The sequence below is a fragment of the Anarhichas minor genome, unplaced genomic scaffold (genome assembly GCF_050575085.1).
Source record: "Anarhichas minor isolate MPS153535 unplaced genomic scaffold, ASM5057508v1 ptg000002l, whole genome shotgun sequence".
Classification (NCBI taxonomy): Eukaryota; Metazoa; Chordata; class Actinopteri; order Perciformes; family Anarhichadidae; genus Anarhichas; species Anarhichas minor.
Genome location: NW_027466448.1, coordinates 2,160,646 through 2,185,150, shown reverse-complemented (window position 1 = coordinate 2,185,150; position 24,505 = coordinate 2,160,646). Strand labels below are relative to the sequence as shown.

Sequence of the window (24,505 nt, the reverse complement as noted above, 5' to 3'; positions counted from 1 at the left end):
TCTCAGAACAAATACAAATTCAGACCTACAGAAACTGTATCCAAGACATTTATTTCAAGACTGCGATACAAACAATAGTTAAAAGGTACAGTCTGTGGTCTGAATGTAAACAAACCACCACCGTTTAAAGCACAAGCTCTTTCTCTTCTATTGCTCCTGAAATGATTGACAGCTCTTCAGATACAAGTTTCTGTGGAAAAGTACAGGACAAACTTTTGAAAACTATGACCAGCTGAGAAGCGCCTAAATAAAACTATAATGTACATGGTTAAAAAACATTTACAATTAAAACAAACTATCAAACGCTTCACCTAGCAAACTTCTACTCACATAAGCAGCTCATTTTCTACCTTCTCATACAACACACTGTAACAAGAAGTTGCCTTTAAATGTCATTAAAAGATATTCTCCTAGCATCCATATCAGAGTTATTTTTACACAAGACATAAATATAATGTATTTGACCTTTTAAGAAATGTTTGGAAAACATTGAAATATGACCTTTGGACCTTAAAAAATAATCCCAGTATTGTGAAATACAAAATAAAAGCTCCCAGATAAATACTGCATAGATGCCTAAACGTCCTCTTCACCATCACGCTGCCTCAGTTCACCCTCCACGTTGTATTTGGAAAAAAGTAATAAAATAGTCCTGAGTGGAACGAGGAAAGAAGCTATTATTGCACAATTTAAGTTAAAGTTCAATCTGTTTTAGGAAAGCTTTCTGTATCAGCTGTCCGGCAACAAATCTATTACCAAACGTGATCTCTGCTGATCTTCAGTGATAAACCGACATCTCTAATAAAAAAAGAAACGCTTCTGTCCAGACGGATAAGAGTCTTCTTTCAAGTCTCTTCAAGTAGCTTCCGAAGGCTTCTTTGAATCTAGGATTTAGAAACAAGAAGGACATCTGAAAACATGCTCGGATAGAAATTATCAAATATTCATCATGTTAACAGTGAACTACTGCAGATACCTCCATAGAAGTTTTCAAAGGAAGGTTCAACGTTTTGGGAAACTCATTTGCTTTCTTGCCGAGAGTTCAATACCACTCCCATATCCGTGTATTAAATATGAAGCTGCAGCCAGCACATGGTTAGCTTAGCTTAGCACAACGACTGGAAACAGGGGGAAACAGCTAGCCGGGCGGTGACTGCATACTTGCACCTCTAAAGCTCGCAAATGAACATGTTATATCTCGTCTGTTCAACCCTTAAATGCAACCCGGGATTATGCTAAGCTAACCGTCTCCATGTTGGAGACAAGATCTTTTAAATTTTCATGTGTGCAAATCAATTCTCAACATTTTGATACATGAAACATTAAAAGATATACTTCACCCACACAATGATACTTTGTTTATTAATTACTCATCAAATGTTGCCTTGACTAAAGCGAAACTTTATCAAAACATTGACAAACTCTCTCACACAATTCGTGCACTACAATGCAAGTCTCATCCATCCAGTCGCATGTTTACAACTTCACAAACACAGTCGTCTCAGCTGAAACCTCACGATTTAAAAACGTTTCTGCCTGCGCGTGTTTTAAATATCGAGCATTCATCAGGAATTCAAAGTAACACGGGGTGAGTTATTGATAAGCAAATAGTCATTTTGTGGGTTTAGGTATTTCTTTAAACTATTAGACATAACATTAGAGACTCTTCGGTGACCATATTTGCTGTGCACGTGCATGAAAACTGGACAAACCTTTTCTAGCTTGAACAAGTTGGAAGACAGCTCTGCATAAATCTCAGCGTTCACTTCTTCCTGAGGCCTGTGGCTCACCGCGTTTCTGCAACAACCAACATTTGCACTTTAACATCGTTAACCAAACGAATATGAGAAAAGAAATATAAACAGCACGAGTGCATTTGTTCATCGTTTGGTGACTCTGACACCAATATGACGTCGGTAACATGAGAATCCGGCTCTTACTCATTACGAATGTGTTGCCCGATGGACACCAAGGAGTTCAACCGATGCTCAAGAGCCACGATCTTGAAGGCCATGTAACAGGAGGACAAGACGAGAACGCTAACTCTGTGAGGAGAGGCGCAAAAACACGTTCAGACAACTGCCGACACGTCCAAATAACGATTGTCTTGTCAGAGTCTGGTATTCCCGGTGATGAAAGGTTACTCACAGAAACAAATAGATGAGGAGGATGGCTTGTAAGGAGACGGGCTGTGAGGATTTGTCTTTGAGCTTCGTAGACCCTACGAGGAAAAGCAAAAAGAAAGAAATATTCATTTGTAAATAAATAAATAAATGAGGTGCCACATTAGGAAATATACTTAATGCATTATAGGAAAAGATTGATCTCATGTCTGCACGGTAAATAATGAAACGCCAAGAGACAGTTAGCGTAGCTTAGCATAAAGACTGGAAACGAGGGGAAACAGCTAGCCTGGCTCTGTCTAAATCTCACTAATGAACACGTTATCTTGTTTGTGACGGTGTAATGACACCCGATATACCTTATATATCGATATATCGATTGGACAGATTCAGGCTAGCCGTTTCCTCCTGTTTCCAGTCTTTATGCTAAGCTAACCAGCTGCAGCTTAGTTTTTACTGTACATACATGAGAGTGGTATCAATCTTCTCATCCAACACTCAGCAGGAAATAAAATAAGAGTATTTGCTAAACTATTCCTTTACATATACATCGATTACTTGGTTTATAACTGATATTTCTAATCTGTGTTTCTTCTGGGAATCACTGAAACCCAAACGGGTTAACAAAGCTTCTTTTAACACAAAGATAACTTGTATCAAGTTACCGTTGTTCAGGGCAGCTCCGTGTTTTTGGCTCGGAGTCTGAAAATGAACGTCTGCGTGGACTGAAACCTCTGCGCTCTTCACTGCACTTAGAAACGTGTCCGGGAGGCCGGCGAAGTCTGCTCAAATACACAGACAAGAACTCGTGACTCCGGCTGCCTGAGCAAATATTATTAATAGACTCACCAAACATCTGTACAGACACACAACAAGTGCTTCATGTTCACGTGGAAGCTGACAACAAGAGCGTAAGATGTTATTCATCATTCGATAGGATCATCACTGTTTTCATGCCAACTGTCTTTGCTATAACAAATAAAAGCCTCCATGGCTCAAATTCCACTTGGCTTCCCTCCAGCTATTTGCAAACTAAAGCCATCTGAGCCACAGTGACACCTGACACCCTGAGCACATTTGAAGAGAGGTAAAACAACAACACAACCAAAGTGAGTACAGCAGATTAAAGTAAGTGCACAGTAGCTTTTTAAAGGGTAAGAGTACACATAGAGGGATGAGGATGGAGCACACAAACCGGTTATTTTGTCGTAATCTGGAGTTTGAGAGCCGGAGCTGCTGCTCTCCATCATCTCCTGACGTCTTTGTTGCACAACTCCATCGAGGTCGGAGAAGTCTGCGGATAAGTCCTGCAGTGCACATACAGGAAGAAAACAATATACAATGGGTACCACATACAGAGAAGGTATTGTAGAACATGAGAACAAGGTGTTTCTGTCGATTTTTCCTCCCGACTCACCAAAGGAAGCGACGTTGGGCATTTCACCCTGAAGCTGTTTTCACAGGAGGAAATAACGTTGCTGCTACAAGTCTTATCCACCTGGAAGGACAGAGGACACACATTAGTATGTAAAAAGAAAGCAGTAATACAGCTGTTTTGCCATTTTGCAGCAGCAGAACAAGCTATAAAAACTACTACGTCTAACGTTCACTCTCTTTTAGCTCCGTTTTTAGCTGCTAATCGCCTCACTGTGTTCACCAGCTAGTCGCTAACTGTGTCTGTCTGCCGTTTGCTGCCGAGACAATTTTAAGTTTCAAAGTTTATTTTTCTCTAACAGGGTATAACAGGCTAGTTGTTTCCCCCTGTTTCCAGTCTTTATGCTAAGCTAAGCTAGCCAGCTGCTGGCGGTAAATCAATTTTATCAAAAAGTATGTTGTATCAATTTGTATCAAACGCATGAAAACATACAAGCCATTACCACTGCTACTCACTCCACTCTGACCAACTGCCTCACTGACATTAAATCATGGATGCAAACCAACCTCCTCAAACTCGACTGTGATCAATCTGACATGATCATCGGTCCCACATCCCTCACTAAAACCAGTCACTACGTCTGCCTCACCATCGACAACTCCACTCTGTCTCCCTCCCCACGCATCCGCAACCAAGTCATGTTTGACAGCAACCTCTCCTTTGAACACCACGTTCACCAGAACTGCCTTTTTCCACTTGAAAAACATAGCCCGTCTCCGCCCATCGCTCTCCTTATCCGCAGCTGAAACTTTGACCAAAGCCTCCCTCACCTCCAGAATCGACTACTGCAACAGCGTTCTTCATGGCACAAAATCCTAAATAAACTCCAGTACATCCAGAACTCTGCTGCTCACCCGCTCCCGCGACCACATCACCCCTGTTCTCCAAAACCTCCACTGGCTCCCTGTCCCACAACGGATCCAATACAAAGTCCTTCTCCTCACTCATAAAACCCTCCATAATCATGCCCCCCCCCCCCCTCCTACCTCACCACCGACCTGCTTCACCACCGCACTCCATCCCGTCGGCTCCGCTCCTCTGATGCCAACCTCCTCTCCCTTCCACTCAGGACCAAGCACCGGACTTGGGGCGGCAGAGCCTTCTCCATATCTGCCCCCTCCCTCTGGAACTCTCTCCCCAAACACATCCGAGACTGCACCGATCTTTCCATGTTCAAATCACAAAAACGAAACCCTCCTTTTCAGAACTGCTATTAATGTGTGACCAATGTTGTGTGTTCTATGTTTTTAGTGTATAGCTTTTTATGATGATTTTAATGTTTGTAAAGTGTCTTTGAGTATCTTGTAAAGCGCTCTATAAATAAAATGTATTATTATTATATTTCCAAAAATGTCAAAATATTCCTTAAATGTTAGCGTGTTATTGTTTTTAGACTGTAAAATATCATAAAATAGTGCAAAAGAGCCCATAAACATTTCCTAGAGACCAAGGTGACGTCTTCAAACTGCATTTTTGGGCAGCCGACAGTCCAAAATACTAAAATATTCAATTTACTGTGATATGAAACAATTTGGGACGCTGGAACATGCAAATGTTTAATATTTGGTCTTGTATTGGGTTAATCAACCATCTGACCGATCGTTTCTCTCATCTTGTTTACGCCACAATAATAAATAATAATGAAAAATCCCAAAACAGAAACCATTGAATTCTATGGGGACACATGAGACGTCACTTACCTCCAGATGACCGCAGATGGAGTTCAGGAGTTTGTAGGTGGAGTTTCGAGCGAGGAAGGAAACAAACACATGCTGGAAAAACATGATTTCTTAATTAGAATCACTTTTTTATGTTTACGTATATTTGTGTCAACCATCTTCGTACCTGATCACTTGTTGTTTCAATCACGAGGGCGTTTGGCACTAATAACGCAGTTTTTGTTTTTTTGATGAACGTCACAGACTCCGCTGGGATTGAAATCTGTAAAAGAAAAACGCCACCATGACTTACCAGGTAGTTCACCCATAAAACGTGAACTTTACCACAGTGACCGTGTCATACCTGAGTATCTCTGCCAAAGACTTTGGAGTGGAAACAGATCCAGTTGTCGGACATGTACATTTTCCCCTGATATAAAATGTCTCTCAGCAGGGCACAAGTGTAGCCTGTTGACACACAGGCAGATATTAGTATCATTCCTTTGCTTCTTCATGCGAGAAGAGAATCTAAAAACTTACTTTGTTGGAGGAGCTCATCTTTTCTGACCTCCTTGAATAACTTGTGAAACTGGGCGTTTGTCTTCGATAACTGAAAACAAACATTTTTTGTCAACAAACAAACTGCACAAAAGAAACGGTGTAAAATGTGTTGGATTGGATTAGACGTGTCCGTACGTGAGTGTACTGGACTTTCTTCCTCTCAAACTTTGTTTCACAGTCGCTCGGAGTCGGCGTTGGAGAGAGCTGCTCCACAGGTTTCAATCTGACAAATATAAGGTGTGTTAAAGAAAATATAAACGTCCTTCATTTGGCTTCGCACGGTGTCAGCGGCGTTACATCAGTCAAATGTGTAAACAGCACTTTGGTCATGAGGTATACACATTAGTTAGTGAAATCAGTCCAGTTTAAGCTACGATAACATTTCATTTGAAAGAAAATTAATCTTTTATTCTTTAAATTTCTCCAGGGTGTTGCTCAACTATCATTATAGCCTTTAATCCATCTGTGAAGATGCTTATTAATTAGCATTTATCACCATAACGGCCACGTTTTTATGTCTGAAACGACACAGTTGATAACAATCCAAAGACGAGACGGTTTTAATTTAGTAAAAATCAAGGAATCTACATTAAGTCTAGTTGTTTTAGCGCATCAAAATATTTAGATTTAGTTGTTTTGAGGGCCACAACTATTAATTTCTTTCATGCACGATTGAATTTATAAGCCTATAAGCTAAATGTGCAATTCCACTTGTATCTGCTTTTTTTTTTTTTAAATGAGAAACTAATGTGTAACGTTTTCATTCTTGTACACATGCATAAGACAACCCATTTAAATAAAAGATTAAATACATAAAAAAACAAAAAAAACGACCAATTATTTTCTCAATTAACGCTCAAGACCAAAGTGACATCTTTAAATATCTTATGTTGTCCATCAAACAGTCCAAAACTCTAAAATATTCGATTTAAAGTGATAAAAAAAGAAAATCCAGCATTATAGAAGCTGAAGCTGAAGAATGTTGCTTTCAAAAAGTAAACAAATAACCTTCCTCACCCCATGCCGGCTGGCTTCATCTTGCTCTCTGAGGGGTCTGCCTCGGAGTCCAGACACAGCTGGAGGTATGCAGGTGACCCTCCGCGCCTCATGTGTCTCCTCCCCCCTCCATGGTCCACCTCAGACCTGCGCACACCACGCAGGACACCGTTCCCTCTTTATAATGTGCATCAATCATCTGCACAACACTGTCAAACTAAGTATGCGGGATGTCTGCAAGCATTGCGTTAAAACAGCCAAAGCAGACCCATCGACTATCATTCATAACATGAAAAGGTTTTATTATCTTTTATGCAAATTAACCATATCTGCTCTTATTCCGTGCCACGTACGCGTCGCGTGCATCTGTTAAAAAAGCGAGCCCTTTAATAATTCGAAAAGAAAAGCAGGATGTGAGTGCAAATAAACCCAGAATGCACGAGGCCTGTGAAGCCACCCCGGGCCCTTTCCTCTCCATCTTATCCAGACTTACCGAGTCCCTCGGGACTCCCTGCGGAAAAGTTGGTCCGGTGCGGAGAGCGGGGTCGGAGGTCTGTCCGCCTGCTCGGTCATCAGCACCATGATGTGTTCTATTTCATATCCGACGCGTCTCCCACTTCCATCGGATCCAACACAGAAGCTTCAGGAAGCCTTGGCACGGAAAGTTGTTTTTTTGGGAAGCTCGACTCGGTGGACAGAGAAGCCCGGGCAGAGGAGGAGCCGGGAAAATGGGAGAGGGGGGGAGGAAACCGCGAGGAACAACATCAATAAACAAGAGGGAAGAAGAAGTTTGGAAGTTTATAAACATGGCAGAGAAACATTATTATCTTGTAATAAAACAGATAAATACAACTATTCAAGGTTGGGCTTATGCGTAAAAACAAAGTCCCACAAACTTCTGAGTCGCTGGTTCCAAACTCTCTTATTGTCCTGCAACTGCTTTTCAAACATTAAAAGTTATATCAGAGTGTATGTGAGGGAGACTACCAGCAGGGGGCAGCAGACACCAGGTGAGCTGTACTTTTTCAGGTATGCTTTAGGTTTTACCCTCACGTGACCCCGTGGAAAGCAGCAACATACCAAAATGTAAATGGTCATCAATGGTGGTCATCTACTGAAGTACTGCACTGAGGTACTATTTAGAGGTATTGTACTTTAATTATTTTACTCTACTTTATACTTTTAATCCACTTCATCTCAGAGGGAAATATTGCACTTTTTACTAAATTAATTGCTCCTTTACATTTTCAGATTACAAAATATAAATAATGATATATTATTATAGATTAAACTACCCAGCAGTATACAAAGTAATTAAAATTACACAAACCTTCAGCAGCTGCAACATCGAAGTGATGAACACATTAATGCATCAATAATTATAATTGATATATATTATTCTAAAATTATATATTCTGCATAATGAGTAAAACTTTTAATTTTGGTACTTTCAGTATATTTTGATGCTAATAGTTTTTTACAAAAATTTGAATGCAGGACTTTTACTTAGAAGTATTTTTTACACTGTGGTATTGCTATTTTTACTCAAGGAAAGAATCTTGAGTACTTCTTTCACCACTGTACTTGAGTACAGTCTTGAGGTACTTGTACTTCCATCCTTCTTTCTACATCTGAGAGGGAAATATTGTTTGTTTTTACTCCTATATTTATCTAACAGCCATAGCGACTTTTCTGATTAAGTTTTTCTATTTAAAAAAACCAGAATAAGAACATAAAATAAAATGTATAGTTGAATATTATCTGGTATCTGGTTTGGGCCCATCTGGGCTCGTTAAAAGGGTTAATTTCTTTATTGCACAAATTATTTTTTGTGCAACATCTACAGCAGATGTTGAGCATAAAGCTAAATGATTATACAGCCAAAATGACGGAAGCTTGATTGTAAAATAGGCCAAATGTCTAAAACATGTACACCCATATAGTTATTCAGATGTCGTGAAACCTCCAGGTGTCGCTGTTGCAGCATTTAATGAAAACATCAGTTTTTTTGGGGAGGAAAAGACTTCATTAAGTATCCAGGAAACAATGGCACAGCCGGCAATGCAAGCTAGCAGCTAGTTACCTAGCAGCTAGTCAGTCTGCACATTAATCATGGCTGACAAGGAACACACGGGGTCAGAAGACTCGGTTATAAACTGCCTGCTTGTGCTGAGAGACATGGAGAGTTTGTTTACCGGCTCACATCTACAAAGAAATGTGACCAGAGTTGATGTAAAGTGACATAAACAATTTTAAAAAAATCATAATTACTGCAATTCACAGATTATAATTACAGTCAAAACAGTCGTTACTGTTTCAATAAAATATTAATGTCCAGCTGATCGCAGTGAACGTCAAAATAAAAGTTTAAATGCACCATAAAGGGAAACAAATTTGCTGCCATTCCCAGAAGCTTAGCTTAGCATAAAGACTGGAAACAGGGGGAAACAGCTAGCCTGGCTCTGTCCAAAGGTAAAAACAAAATCCACGTACCAGCACCTCTAATTAACATGTTACTTTAATCATGAACAACAGCGGTGGAAGAAGAGCTTTACTTTTGAACAAAGTAGCAATATCACAATTTAAAAGTCATGCATTCAAAATTGTATTTGAGTAAAAGTAGAAAAGTACAACATATCAAACGTACAGACAGATTTATATTATTGTATAATAAATTATGGGATTGTCATTATTTTTAAAGCATTAACTCCTTAATATACAATCAGGCATTATAATCTGTAACAATGGTTCATATTTTGTAAGACGGTAATGCTGTTATTTATTTATTTTACAGGTCCCACATTTTCCATGTTATTTCTAAAATATTTCCTGGAAAGATATATGTAATTTGGTGCTAATTGTTTACGAAAAAATAAAGTGTTAAATTGAAATGAAGGAATTTCAATTAATTCTACTGTAAATCGAGTATTTTTGGCAGTAAAAATAATTTAAAAATAATAATTACTTGGGTTTGAATTAAGCTTTTATTTCAAAGAAATTACTAATTTCCAGATATTTAGTACCAAATTACACAGTTCTTTACAAGAACATTTCTCGGAAACTATAGCGAATGACATACCGAGATAATAAAGATGCTGCCAAACATTTGAATCTGTAAAAACACTATCGGTGTCAAATAAATGTAGTGGAGTAAAAAGTGGAATATATTCTTATAAATGTAATGGATTAAAAAACAAAAAGTAGCATCCATTTGAAATACTGGTGCCAGGCTAGCTGTTTGCCCCTGCTTCCAGTCTTCATGCTAAGCTAAGCTAACCCTCTCGTGACTGTATAGCTTCACATTCAGTTGTTGTATCGCTCTTCTCAACTCTCTGCAAGAAAAGCAAATATTTCCAAAACTATTCCTCTAAAGGCTGCTTTAAAAAAAGATATAAAAGGGTTGTGATTATTAGATTAAATGTGAAAGATGGGACTCTTTCTGCTGCCTTTTCCTTCTTCCGACAAAACATCTCTTCCTGCGGGCAGAGGCCACTTTTTCAGAAAGCCTGTCAGATATTCCGGCAGAGAAAGACAGAGAACAAGGCCGACACAGAGAAAGCAGGCTGCTGCTGCTGTGCGGAGGGAGAGTGCACACACAGAGAAAAAGAAGAAAAATTGGTAGTCGTGACGGGGGAAGATTGAAGTCCTGTTAAGTGCTCTGCTTGAAAGCATGTCTGGCCTCATTAGCTGTCAGTTGTAACAATACTGAACTGGCAGTGAAGACAGGTTGGAGTCTAGTGGTCATAAATCACTCCTCGACAGCCGCCTGACAAGCTGGGAACCAGTACACAGGCACGGGCACCCTCTCAGCCTGTCAAGACATCGCGCAGGCACACTGTAATCTTACAAAAATCACCGCAACTGAAATTACATATAGAGCCTGGAAAGAAAGAAAGAAAGATGGAAAAAAGTGGTGTTTTGTCAGAAGGAAATTGCTTTTATTTCACATGTATGTGCACTCGTATGTAACCCCTGCATGGCTGTGTCCATTAGCTAAATGAGCAGTGGCTTCTGTAGGGAGGAGGAGGAGGAGGAGGAGGAGGAGGAGGAGGAGGAGGGGGAGGAAGAGGAGGGGGGTAAAGAGCAAGGCCAGCAGGTCATTAATCACGGCCCCTGACATGCAGAGCAGGAGGCCAAGGCTCCCCTATGCATACAGCTGCTGGGCCACACTCAATGCACAGGCGATGTGTTGACCCTCGCTGAACCCCCCCCCCCCCCCCCCCCACACACACCCACACACACACACACACACACTCCCAGCGCCTGTGGCTCTCATCTGTCCAACTCCCTCTCCGTTTCTGTCACTCATTTCTGTCAGACACCACCTCCTCTTGACCAACCGCAGCGCTTCCCGTGCAGGTTTTTTTAAACTTTTCGCTTGAGTCAGTGAATGCAACTTTTTATTTTTAGCCTCGCTACAACACGAAGGCTCCAACACTTTGGTCCAGATAATATCTCAAAAAACGATGGGATGGATTGCCGTGGAATCTGGTGCAGACGTTCACGTTCCCCAGAAGATTAATCCTCACGACTTTTGGTGATCCCCTGACATTTCCTCCAGCTCCACCATGAGGTTGACATTTGTTTTCCAAAGTGAAACGTCTCAACAATTTATTGGATGGATTGCCGTGAAATTCGCTTCAGACATTCGTGCCACCCTCAGCAGTACGATGGCGTATTGAGGCCGTTGTAGGTATAAAAGAAGAAAATAAATTATGGAGCCGGGGAAGAGGGGGATGTTCTGAGAAAGAACTCAGGATTTACGAGATTAAAGATTAAAAAAGAACATTTTAATTCGTCCAACACTTTGGTTTCTGAACAAATACCTGCAAAACTAACGACATTCCCATCAACCTAAGCTGTACTTTGTGTTTAACTAGCAAATGTTAGCATGCTAACACGCTAACCTAACACGGTCAACATTATTCCGGCTAGACATCTGCATGTTAGCGCTGCCGTTGTTAGCATTTAGCTCAAAGCAGCTAACCTCTGCTAGTAGATAGTATCTTTAGTCGTCACTCATTCATGCGGCTAATATCTAAACCTGACTCATCATCTGGCTGTTTTCCTTCAGTTATATTAGCGACACACCTCAGAGAGACCGAGCACAACCAGTAAAGGAACTGGGAGCCAAACGTCCTGCTCAAAGGGAGGGGGGGGGGGGGGGGGTGGAGGTTATTATTCACTATTCCCAACCACGTTTCCACAGTTCATCCCTCACAACTCTTCCCTAATCTCTTGGTTGCCACAGCCCTTCTTTTTTTTAACTTTATATATTAAAAAGACTCTGGGTATTGTAGTTAGAGGTGAGGGCCGGGTCTGTTGGTCTGAGTGAGTCCTGGGTGCAGCGTGACAGCTGCAGTGATTAATGATGACAGACTGTGGAGCTGCTCCTTCATCACATGACACGCCTTTAACCTCTCAATCAGACTAAACCCCGTGCACAGAAAGGGAGGAATCTCAGAGACAGTGAAATTGTTTCTTAACATTAAAATCATTAAGTCACAAATTGCAAACATCTGCGCTGATGCTTTGTCTGCGTTGTCTGTGAGTTACGGAGAGCAGACGTCTGCCGCCCAGAAATAAACTCCTCTGCTTTCATTTTGTCTTCCCTCCAGCTTTATCACTTCATCCATCATCCGACTATGAGGGATTTCTTTTCTTTTTTAAGTGGTCCAAAAATAAAGAGGACACAGATGTCAACGCTACACTGATGTTTCTAAAAAAAACAAAAAAAAAACAGAGCACCATAAAGCCATAACCACAATAAGCCACATTTAGACGGAGCTGCTCACAATATGTACTTGTCCTTTACTTAATTTATGCTACTTTGAGAGATATTGTTCTTTTTTTACTAACATTACATTTATTTAACAGTTGTGTAAGTTTGCAGATTCAGATCGACAATATTAAATATTATAATAATTGATTATGATGTTTTATTTCAGATTAAGCAACCCGGTCAACGTATCCTCATACAGCGGTTCGTATGATATACAAAAAGTTTCTCTTCATTTTTCGTGCGTTTTCGTACGAAAGTCTAGCAACACGTGTCAATTTACGCTCGTTGCGTGCGTACAGTCTTTATAAAATATATTTCTGTCTTAACAGGAGTATTTCTACACTGTTACATTGCTACTTTTAGTAAAGTAAAAGTACTTCTTCCACCACTGTTTAAGTATACTTTGATTCTAATATTCCTTTACTTTTACTGAAGTAACTTTTTGAATGAACGACTTTTACTTGTAACAATGTATTTCTACAGTTATGTCGCTACTTTTACTTAAGTAAAAGATCCGAGTACTTCTTCCACCACTGTTTAAGTATACTTTTATTAATACTTTTGTACTTTTACTAAAGTACCTTTTCTAATGCAGGGCTTTTACTTGAAACAGAGTATTTCTACACTGCATCGCTACTTTACTTAAGTAATAGATCAGAGTACTTCTTCCACCGCCTCTCGTTCCTCATATCTGCCGTTTAAAAAAGATGTCGACAGAGGGAGTTTAGTGGTGTACAAGAGGGCAAACGCAATTATGGCTTCTTTGCTAATGTGCATGGCCCCAGCTGGTTTTGATCTGGCTGCGCTCTGAAGGCCTCCGAACTCAGTTGTCAGCTCTCATGCATCACAGACCCGGTGCTTAACGGAAAAACGTGCTTTGGCAGCGACCAGCGGAGGCCTGGAGCCCAGCGGGTGCTGCTGGGTTAGCCACATGCAGAGGAGGGGGTGGTGGTGGTGGTGGGGAGGGGGTGTTGGTGACACCATCCTCTTCCTGCTGCATCTGGATCCTCACGGTCACATTCCCTCATTCCTTTTGGGTTTTCACCCTCTTCATGAATGTAATTGGCCGGCGTGACCCGGAGCAGACGCCACCCAACGCCACAGACTTGGGAGGTCAGAAGAGAAAGACTCCAAAACACACACACACACACACACACACACACACACACACACACACACACACACACAGATGGACGGCAACGGAAAGAAAATAAAAAAGTTTAAAAAAAACTTCTCAAAACCAGAATGAGAAAGAGATGCCTGCATGGAAATAAGCAGACATGATTACTCAAATACAGTCATTAAGGAGGAAATGTTGTTTTTCAGGCTGTCAGGATGATTAATGAGGGACAGAAAATCTACTCAAATGCTGTTGTTTAGTCTAACCAGCAGACCTGATCTCTGCCACTAACGTAGAACAGACAGGATGTGTGTGTGTATGTGTGGGTGTGTGTGTGTGTGTGGGTGTGTGGGTGTGTGTGTTGGCTTGTTTTACAAGTCCTATGGGGACATAAATCTGATTACAAAGCAACATTGTGGGGACTCGCTTTTTTGGGGGGGGAAGACAAAATGGGAAAAAAAAATTGCACGTGCCCATAACGTAAATCATTACATATAAGGGTTTAAAATAAGGGATCGGCTGGTAGCTGTTAGGGTGAGTTTCCAGGAAATGAACATAAGTCAATGTAATGTCCCTGAAAGTCAAGAAAACCTGACTGATGTGTGTGTGTGTGCGTGTGTGTGTGTGTGTGTGTTTTGAATCACTCAAAAAATGCTTGAAAAGAAAATTTACAAAGGAAAGCTGGAGAGGTAAAGTGCTACAACACAGTAATATAGAGTGTTTGTGTGACACTGAATCGCACTGTTTACTGTGTGACATTTAATAATAATGATAATAATAATAATAATAATAATAGTATTAACTAACTGAGAATGGACACAACGTAAAACAGAAGCTGCAACCGTTAGCATATCCCGCTAACTAGCTTACTACGTACAGTTGCGTCACGAAACATTTCTTTGAATACATTTTGTGGGGTTATACGTTACGTTCACGGCGGCACATTCACTGTGTAGTGTTTGTAGAAGCCGATCCTGAATGCTATCAGAGTTTAAGCAAACGTTAGCGGCTCGGTCACGCTCTTTAATGGATTTGCACGGGGAACCAAAGCCAAACCTAAAACCTGAGATCTCTTCATTTGTCAAACCCACTAGTTAGTCCTGGGACATGGAAACATACTGCTATATGTAAGCTAACATTAAGTAGCCAATTAAGGACATGTCAAAATGAAGGAGAAAAGGTTACCACACTTAAAATACCAGGAAAAACAAGCTCTGCACTGCAATACGAGATCAATAACGCTGTTTCTCGTGATCAATGTAAACTGCATGTGTGCTTTGATTGACAGGCGTAGCAACAGTAACTAATATGGGTCGTGTTCATTTAGTTTACATGCCCGATTTAGGTTAATAATGAAAAATGTTTCCTGTAAATTGTTTTTAAAATATGCCGTTTTCTGATGAAAAGCAATCAGACATCTTTTACAGCACCAAGTTATTTCAAAAATACAGTTTATGCTGCAATATGATCACCTGGTGCACAGTGAACGTGTCAACACCTTCCAGAGATAATTAGCCCTCTTTGTGAGCTTTTTTCCAGCTCGTTTTGTGCCAGAAAGTCCTTCAGAAACTCCAGATGTTCCCCCAAAAAAATCATGCTGGAAGGCTGATAAGGAATCAGCTTTCAACAGATGCCTTGTGCCTCAGGACTCCGTGATTTAGCTGCTGTGAATGATGAAACAGGGTTTCAGTGTCTCACAGCCTGACAGGCTTTTATAATTATGAAGGCAGCTGCGAGTCCGGGTGACGTCATGTCAGCGGATGGGAACCATGAAATCAGATGGTACATTAGCTTTCTAGAGTTTTTGTGTTGATGTATTTGTTAAAGCCTGATATACAATCACTGGAATGTGGAAGTGGAGCACAAGAGAAGTAGGTTGTCTTGACCTTGTAAATAATATACGTACTAGTTTTTCTGGAGTGTGAGATTCAGTTGAAAGCTCTGGAGGAAAGCAAGTAACTATTAATTTCATTATCTATTAATATAGAGATGATTTGAATAAATCAATTTAATTTGCTTGTTTCTTTTCCTGCACTGTGAGTTCCAGCTGAAGGCTCCAGGACATTGTCTTTCCTCGAGTAATGCAGCAAGCACGGATAGAGATTGCACCACCATCCCCACAATATCTCAAAAGAGCACAACAGTATTGAGTTAGAAAGATGTGTGGCACCATCATTAACAAAAAGTGCTTGAATATTTTGTTGGTAAAACACACCTGTGAGACCAATAATACGAATGAAAGCCGTCTTTGAAATTATTCGATATTTGTTTTTTAAAAACAATACATTTCACAAGGAAAGAATTAAATTAAATATAAATGATGATGGGATGATACAATCTTAAATGACACTCCCCTGCTCTTCTAGACACACCATCTCAAAGAGCAAAAAGAAGAAATACAACCCTTTCATTTAATGTCCCTTTTATTTACTTTACTGGTTTATTCATCGGGGAGAAAACGCATTAATTCACATTAATATACATGAATGAGTGAGATTTATCCAAAAGGCTCACCTTCATGTGCAGCTCCTCTCTTAAAGAGACGAGACACATCATGATGTTTCCTCTTGATTAAACTTAGATGACAACCAGGTTTCGTTGGTCACCAATAGGTGGCATCCCAATCCAACACTATACTTCCTACTATACCTTTAGTGCAGTAAAAACACAACTTAAATCCAGCAAATTAATAACACCATTTCTCCCATATCTCAAGTCCAAGAATGGCATCGACTGACCTACATTGTTCGTGTGAGCAGCCAACTTGTTTCTTAGATTTAATAAACTTAAGTGTGTCTGTTCCAGGTTCATACTGGGGAACCTAAAACCTCCAGTTAGGACCTACAGGAGGTTTTCATGCCCTCCTGCCGACCTCGGACACCCCACAACAGTGTCTCAGACCGCTGAAACAGGAGCGCTTTCTCTTGTTACAGCCTGTTCTGACCCCTGTGGGTCCCTTGTCAGAGCTGTGAGCGACCAGCGTGGGTCATCTATACTTCGCCCAGGGAGTCCCAGTGTCATGTTGCTAGGAAATGGCATATTACCGCTGCCAATCATGGAGTAACTGGAGCGACAGCCAGGACGTCATCTTGGCTCTGATGCTTATCAGGATCCTACAGCGTGTATACGTTACATCCTGTCTGATAGGTTTGACTTGTACGTCCACCTTTTCTTTTCTTTTGTAAAACACATTGTTAAGACTGAGTATTGAATAAGGATGCTGTTGCTTTAAGGTGACACTGCTTTTACTGCAGAACAGAGGAATGTGAGCTGTGTCCCTGTGGTCCGCTCATATGCTGCTCCGTCGACACGGAAGTAAAGCACACCTCAGTCATCAATCATGTGATTCTCTCACTGTAAAAATAGCCACGGGTACAAATCCACTCAAAGCCGGGCTGAAAAATAAAGTTGACATCTTGCTTTCATTAGTTGTTCAGAGGAGACACAAGACGGGATGAAAAGGAGGAACAAAGAACTATCTGTCCATCTATCTATCTATCTATATATGTATAGATATGTATCTATGTATGTATCTATCGTAAACAGTTTAAATATTTGGAAATAGTTGTGTCAAGAACAAAAGAAGTGAGCTGAGAGAAGAAGTGGAATGTAACTCAAGTACAAGTACCTGCAGTACAAATATGAGGTACTTTTACTTGAGTATTCCATTCTATGCTACTACTCCACTACATCTTAGAGGTACATATTGTACTTTTTACTGTACTACATCTACTTCTTCAGCTAAATAAACTCTTTAAAAAGCCTCTTGGATCAGCTGCAAAATGCATCGTCACAAAGCTGAAAACAGGTTCAGCTTGTTCTTTTTAGAGATACGTGGTTCTCACAGGACAGAGACGCTACAAACATATGATGATCTTATAGAATATGATGCATTGATGTAGATTAAACTAAACAACAGGATATAAAGGAGCTAACATACACATGAATGCAGCAGGAATATTAATCCAGAAACAACAGATATGATCCTAAAACACAAAGAACCTGTTGTTTCACAATGAGTACTCTTACTTTATTAACTTAAAGTACAGTCTGCTGATACAGTGCATACTTTTACTTAAGTAAGGTTTTGAATGCAGGACCTTTACTAGTAGTGGAGTATTTTCGTTGTGTGGTATTAGTACTTTTACTTCAGTAAAGGATCTGAATACTTCCTCCACCACTACGAGAGAGAGAAGTTCAAACCCTGGAGCTTTGGGAGATATTTCTTGTGTGTATCATATTTTGTTTTGGGTTATTTTAATCTAGAAACGTCTCTGTAAATGCATCAGATCGTGTTTTAAGTGTGGATTATTTCCAAAAGGGAACCAACACGTTCTCTCTTCACTGGTTTATATGAGATAAGGGCGAACTAAAGTGAAGAGGGGCAACAAGTTGACATCAAAGAACCTGAGATAATCACCAAAATCTGATTGTTATTAGAGATACAGAGTAAATAAAAGCAATTCCACTTCAAATATGTGATTTTAATACTTTGCTTTATGAAACTTATAAGAGGACTTGTGTTAGACCAGGACCAAAGGAAATGAAGACAACAGAATTTACATCTTCAGTGTGATTTATTTAACAAAATATGACCTCCACTTTCACTGGATACCACCACAGGGTGTTCCAGTTTTTACATAAAAAATATCACATCTCATTTTTATTGATTTGCTGTGGAAATAATAATAAAAAAGAAAAAGATGAGGAGTTTAGAGAGAGAGAGAGAGAGAGAGAGATACAGAGAGAGAGAGAGAGAGAGAGAGAGAGAGAGAGAGAGAGAGAGAGAGAGAGAGAGAGAGATACAGAGAGAGAGAGAGAGAGAGAGAGAGAGAGAGAGAGAGATACAGAGAGAGAGAGAGAGAGAGAGAGAGAGATGTGGTTTCAACATTCATTCACGAAGAAGTTCTTAAGACGTTTTTTCAACATCTGTCATCTGGGCTTCCAACATGTCTGCTCAGAGGATTGTAAAAATGAGAATAGATTTATGTGGTAAACAACAAAGCCAGATCTCCCAGTAAAAAATAAATACAACTTCTCAGTAGGAATAAACAAAACATAAGGAACCAAAACAAATCATCGCAAACCATTTGGGCTGACTAAATGGTTAAAGAGTGTACGCTGTGTCGGGCTTACATGCATCTCTTTGCGGGGAGAAAGCGACTGTGGCCAGACTCGCATCAGCCCACGGCTGCAGCTTATTGCCATCCCTGCCACACCACATTTTTCCGCACTAAATCATCATCATTTGCAGCGAGAACCCTGAACATCCAAAGAGCTATTACGCGGCGTCCAACCATCAATTTGCGGAGCCCGCAGGGCGGCAGAAGTCGCCCGAGGGCGGTCACTGCTGCTGCAGAAGTATCCCAGCAATGTGCAGACATGCAAGAGCCACACGTGTCCTCTGATCTTTAGGAGTGGAGCCTGATTAGAAACACCCAAATCTCAAAATATAATGTGTGAAGAAAGATTTGCAGCCTCCACGTCCTAGTTCCACTTGAATCCAGTCAGAGGAAGAAGCAACTTGCCGCAATTATGTTCGAAGCAGTAGTTATAGTAATAGTTTGCCATTTGGGAAACTTCGCGTAGCGGCTTTCTGGTTGCAAAGTTAAACGAGAACAATGAAACCACTCTTCTGTCTGTCTATTGAATGTGAAGCTACAGGCAGCAGCTGGTTAGCTTAGCTTAGCACAAAGGCAAACAGCTAGCCTGGCTCTGTGCAGCAGCGCCTCTGAAGCTCACTTATTAACACGTTATATCTTGTTGGTTTAATACTTACAAATACTGAAGTGTACGCTGTTAAATTTGCCATTTTCCAAAAGGTTATGTGCTGGACTATTTCTTGGGTGGAGTCCCATCGTGTTGATGGAAACTGGTCCCCCATAAAACTGCGAAATTATGTTTTTACACTTCGTTTTCTTATTTGTATCAAATAAACAAGATTTAAAGGTGCTGGTTGGTGGATTTTTTCACATCTGCACAGAGCCAGGCTAGCAGTTTCCCCGTTTTCAGTCTTTGTGCTAAGCTAACTGGGCTGTGGTTTCATATTCAAGAGAAGATACGAGAGTGTTATCTATCTTCTCATCTGACTCTTTGCCAGAAAAGCAAATAAGCACATTTCACAAAGTGTCGAACGTCTCCTTTGAACATATTAAGTGGGTGGTGTGCATCACTGGTAGCCCAGAGCGGATGCAGATCCAAGTCTTTGACTGTAGAGAGCGTAATGAGGGTAGTACGGGCCTGTGGTGGGCAGAGAGTGCAGGGAGATGGAGGAGGGTCCAGGGGGCATATGGACCTTGTTGTAGGGGTGATAGCGAGCTAAACCCATGCCGGGCGGCGCCCTGAGAGAGAGGGAGCTGTGCATGGAGCCTGGGCTGCTCTGGTGGGGGAGGTGGAGGTGGCAGGAGGCGGGTCCAGAGGAGGAAACGGCAAGCATCTTACTGTCCATGCCCATGGGCATCGCTGTGTGCGTGCGCAGGTGAGCCAGGAGCTCGTCGGACGTGGCGAACCGCTTGTCGCACGGCCCCCCCGCCGAGACCCAGTTGCAGGCGTGAGGCTGGGGGTCGTTGGGGAGCATGAAGCCGTACGTGTAGAGGGGGTGCGACAGGGAGGAGGACACGCTGGACGACATGGAGCTTTGGTGGAGCGAGTGCAGCGGGTGGGAGGGGTACACCAGCGGGAAGTTTGATTTGAGGGTGGGGGAAGGGTCGTGGATGCAGGAGTTGCAGTTGCTTCCGCCGAGATGGGACATGCTCGGAAAGCTGAGACAGTAGGGGTCCCTGCACAGACTCTGCATGAAGGACGGAGGGGAGGCCCCTGTGAGCGGGCTGGAGCTCGGGTGCTTTCCTCCCATGCCGAGGCCCGACTTTGTCGGATCCATCCCGGGAACGAACTGAGACGGGTAGCCGGCGTACGCCCCCACGACAGATCCGTGGTAGCCCATGTTAGAGGGCAGGGGGAAGAGCTGGCTCGTTTTGTAGGGAGAAATGGGCGTGATGCGTCCGTGGCCGAGGTTGGGCTGCGTGGACTCCGCTTTGCCCCCCTCGTGGTTGGAACCCCCGTCAGAGCTGCCGTTGCTGCAGTTCGTGACGGCTCGAGCGTGGCTGGAGTTCGCGTCGTGTGGACTGTCCGAGCCGGCCTTGTTTACGTCTGCGTCCTTTTTGGGGTTATTGCTGCTGCTGGTGGTGCTGGTGGGACTGCCCTGCTCGTGTGCAGCTTCTCCACCAGGAGTGTGAGAGCGTGGCTGTCCACCAGGAGACTGGCTCAGTTTGTGCTGCTGCTGCTGCTGCGTGTGTCCTGGTGGGGTGCTGCTGCTGGCTCTGGAGCTGGGTGAGGCAGCGTGGGCTGGATAGGACTGCTGGCCATTGGTTGAATTTCCGTTAGTGGTGACATTATTGCTGGGTACCCTGAACCCGACTTTATCGCTGCTGCTGCTGCTGGTAACTCCATCTCTGCGACAGTCTCCACCACCTTTGTTGTAGGGCTTGAAGCTACACTTGTCGTCCGGAGAGGGGCGGTGCTCCCCGTGCTTCGACCGACTGCTGGACTCCTTCTCCCCCTGGCTGCTGGAGGAGCTCAGCTTGGAGGAGGACGGTGGGTCTGGTTTACCGATCTGAGAGCAGGTCTGTGCCAGCAGGGCCAGTGGACTCTTCTTGGCATCCAGCTACAATAAAATAAAGATTCTGATTAGCTCGGGAACATATTTTGTAAAGGTTTTTAAGGCAAAGAATTAATTAAAAATAAGCAAGGTCTGTTAACTAATTAACCAAACGTCCGTTAGTCCTTTGTAGGCCTATTAACTGTTGGGTTTTCTTAATTGTATCTAGTTACTAGCAAGTAATTAGCAATTAATCTGACTATTCAAGTAATCCTTTTCACAATAAGATAATAGAAAATAGTGAAAAATGCCCAATATGATTTCCCAGAAACCAAAAGAATGCCAACATGCTGATTTTAGAGTTCAGCATTTAGAAAAAGCCAAAAGTTCTCTGCTTTAATCTTCTTAAATTAGACGGTTTGCTGCTTTTCTTTGTCATATATCATAAACTGAGTATCTGTGGGATTTGCTGATTTTTGGGTCAACAAAAGAAAACATTAAAAGACATCACCTTGGGCTCTGGTCAGTTGTGTGATGTTTTTTTTTTTTTTTTTACATTTTATAGACTTAACAATTAATCAATAATGAAAATAATCGATAATTGCAGCCCTACTTGTTTACTTTGTCTGACCAATGAAGTAAAACCTAAAAAAGAATAAATTAAATGTCATGTGAGAAAGATGCATCAGTACATCCTCGACACAACGACTTGATTATCAAAGAAAGTGACTTATTATTGACTATTTGATTAATCGACTAATCGCTCTAATTAAAACACAAGTTGTCATTACTTTAGAGAGTTAATATGAATAAAGACCAGTTATGTAATATGTATGATAACAACAACAGTGAGGCAGAGAAGCATTTGTTTGTTGGATTTTATTCTTCTAGAATATAAATCAGGATTTGTCTTCGCTGTCATAACGGATGACACTGCGATTCATTTTCACCACACTGCTGTGAAACCACAAAACACTGCAGTGCAAATATATATCTATATATATTCCTTTCTAAATGATAAACATGTTTGTTTCTAAAGACAGTAAATACCTCGATGCTCACTGGCGCGGGCGTCAAAGGCTGTAAATATTCCGGGTGTAGCAAGTGTCCGGTGTGCGCAGACAACATCTTGAGAACTCGGATGGGGAGCCGCTTTGCCTGCCGAAGTGGGTCCAGAGGGGTCAACAGAGACACCACAGCACCGGGACGAGGCTTTGTAATGTCGCTGGTCTCACTGAGCTCGATCCGCTTACTTACTGGTCCTGAAGGGAGATATTTCATTGGAGAGAGGGCGCTGCGCTTTAGGTGGATGTGCGTCAGGATACTTTTAGTCCAGAATAGTGTCTACGGGTGATAAATGTAATCCATGCAGTCACCAACAAATACAAAAATTAAAACGCACACACAGCTGGACGTCCTTAAATGTCCCGAAGGACGGAGAATCCTCTCAGCTCAAGCATCACCGACACGGCTCCTGTACTCCAATTTTAAAGACAAAAAGAAGTCCGCTGTGTGAATAATGCGCAAAATGGAGACAGTGTCCGTCCTGTTAGTGCATTAAAAAAAAGACCAGAGTTTACTTTATATAGTCCAAGTGTTGGAGAGGAAACGTCCCACTGCGTGCTTTCGGTCCGGACTTCAGCAGCTCACTGATCACAACAGGCAGGACTTCAAAGTGTCCGCTGGGCGGCCGCATCACTCACGAGGTGGGCGGGGAGGACGCGCGTGAGGGCGGAGCGACGGCGTCCTCAAAGTGACAATACTTTTGACTCTAGTGGAGGAAGTACTCAGAGCTTTTACTTAAGTACAGGTAGAAATACTACAGTATATATATATATACTGTTTTATATATATAAAGCTTAATAAAAGCATCAAAATGTAAACATTATGCAGAAAGTCCAATTTCAGATTCATATATATTATTGCATTGGTGATGCTTGTCACCTTAATGTTGCAGCTGGTGAAGGTGGGGCTCTTTTAAATTACTTTAAATGCTGTTAAAAATTGAATAATATCTTATAATTGATTAGTTGACTTATATTTTGTATTAGTCTAAATCTGCAAAGTAACTAAATGTATCATATGAATGCAGTAAAAAGTACATTTGCCTCCAAAATGTTGTGGAATAAAAGTACAAAGTATAGCAGAAAAGGAAACTACTCAAGTAAAGTACAAGTACCTCAAAATTGTGCTTAAGTGCATTATTTGAATGAATGTACTTAGTTACATTCCACCGCTGTCTTTACAATATGTAAGTTTGTATTCTAATAAATACAAAAGTTTATTGTCACATAACTGTGGCTTTACTCACAAATAAACCCTTGTCAAAGATTTAAACAAGTTATAGCATTAAATATGCAACAAATGGGTTGTGTGCTGATACAGTGTCATGAACTCTCCGGTTATTAGGAGAACAACGTGATACTTTGATTATATTTGTGGGGAATTTGGGTTTTTATTTCCTTCATTAATCATCTGTCATTCTGCTCTCTGATGAACCGAGGTCGAGCCAGTCCACGAGTGTTTATCTTTATACTGCGACCAACCGTCCTAAAAAAAAATTTCCTGTTTAATTCAATTTTACGCAAAGAACAAAATAATCATCCATATTTTGTGCATTTATAAACTGGACAGTTATGGGGCCCCATATTCTGGATAGAATTATTTGTAAGAGTTGTACTGTCTAGATGTTGTGGCCGATCAGGAGACGCACAAATAAAAAAAAAAGCATAAAATTTGTGGCTATAAGATGTTGTCGACCATGACTAAGAGAAGCGATATGTTCTCACATGAGGTCTCAGTGCAAAATCATGAGCGTTGGATCATACGGTTCAATCTCAGGGTGCAGTTTTAACGTCTTTGACACATGACCGTTTAAACTCAAAGGTTAGTCTAAATGGAAAACTTAACTTTGCTCAAAATGTCAAGCGGTATAATTTCCAGCTCGTGAAACATAGATCTAAAGGCCCGAGCAGGAACTTCACCGCTGACAACTTCAACAGAGAGGGATACCATGAGTGTACTGGGACGCATGCGGTGCGTAGACCCCCTTATTAAAACTAAAAATGCACTTTTGTGAGTGTCACGGTGCTGAGAACAAAGTCAGCGAGCAGTGGAAATAAGTCGTATACGGTCACATGAGTCATCCTTCACTCAGCTGTTGACAAGCAGATGAGTACAGGGCAAACACCAAAAGGGGTTTTACCAGTTGAGATGCTTGTTTTTCACAGGAA

General features: G+C 41.4%; 2 protein-coding genes across 3 annotated transcripts; both read right to left on the bottom strand.

Annotated features, from left to right (window-relative positions):
• Window positions 1–34: 34 nt before the first annotated feature.
• Window positions 35–7,449, bottom strand: LOC142937172 (GRAM domain-containing protein 2B-like). Of its 2 annotated transcripts, none has more exons than XM_076080122.1 (15): window positions 7,267–7,449; window positions 6,795–6,920; window positions 5,913–6,000; window positions 5,757–5,826; window positions 5,581–5,684; window positions 5,404–5,499; window positions 5,259–5,330; window positions 4,545–4,721; window positions 3,541–3,621; window positions 3,319–3,430; window positions 2,789–2,905; window positions 2,149–2,221; window positions 1,941–2,045; window positions 1,713–1,797; window positions 35–884 (listed from the first exon to the last, which is right to left on the bottom strand). In XM_076080122.1, the coding sequence occupies exons 1-15, from the start codon at window positions 7,353–7,355 to the stop codon at window positions 846–848; spliced, it is 1,434 nt and encodes a 477-aa protein (XP_075936237.1). In that variant the 5' UTR covers window positions 7,356–7,449; the 3' UTR covers window positions 35–845. The 2 variants fall into 2 exon arrangements, with proteins under 2 accessions (XP_075936237.1, XP_075936272.1); XM_076080157.1 differs by having other exon boundaries at window positions 4,557–4,721.
• A 12,395-nt stretch (window positions 7,450–19,844) lies between these two features.
• LOC142955189 (zinc finger protein 703-like) lies at window positions 19,845–22,553 on the bottom strand. The gene is made up of 2 exons (XM_076096671.1): window positions 22,323–22,553; window positions 19,845–21,338 (listed from the first exon to the last, which is right to left on the bottom strand). The coding sequence occupies exons 1-2, from the start codon at window positions 22,551–22,553 to the stop codon at window positions 19,845–19,847; spliced, it is 1,725 nt and encodes a 574-aa protein (XP_075952786.1).
• Between the last annotated feature and the right edge of the window lie 1,952 nt (window positions 22,554–24,505).

What these genes read in the sequence shown, in the direction of transcription:
- LOC142937172 (XM_076080122.1), bottom strand. Translation starts at nt 7,355, where the DNA reads ATGGTGCTGATGACCGAGCAGGCGGACAGACCTCCGACCCCGCTCTCC. An exon ending in TTGAAACAACAAGTGATCAG is followed by an intron (nt 5,331 to 5,403) that starts GTACGAAGATGG and finishes ATGTTTTTCCAG; the next exon opens with CATGTGTTTGTTTCCTTCCT. An exon ending in TGAAGCAGGTCGGTGGTGAG is followed by an intron (nt 3,622 to 4,544) that starts GTAGGAGGGGGG and finishes CTGTCCTTCCAG; the next exon opens with GTGGATAAGACTTGTAGCAG.
- LOC142955189 (XM_076096671.1), bottom strand. Translation starts at nt 22,553, where the DNA reads ATGAAATATCTCCCTTCAGGACCAGTAAGTAAGCGGATCGAGCTCAGT. An exon ending in CCGCGCCAGTGAGCATCGAG is followed by an intron (nt 21,339 to 22,322) that starts GTATTTACTGTC and finishes ATTTTATTGTAG; the next exon opens with CTGGATGCCAAGAAGAGTCC.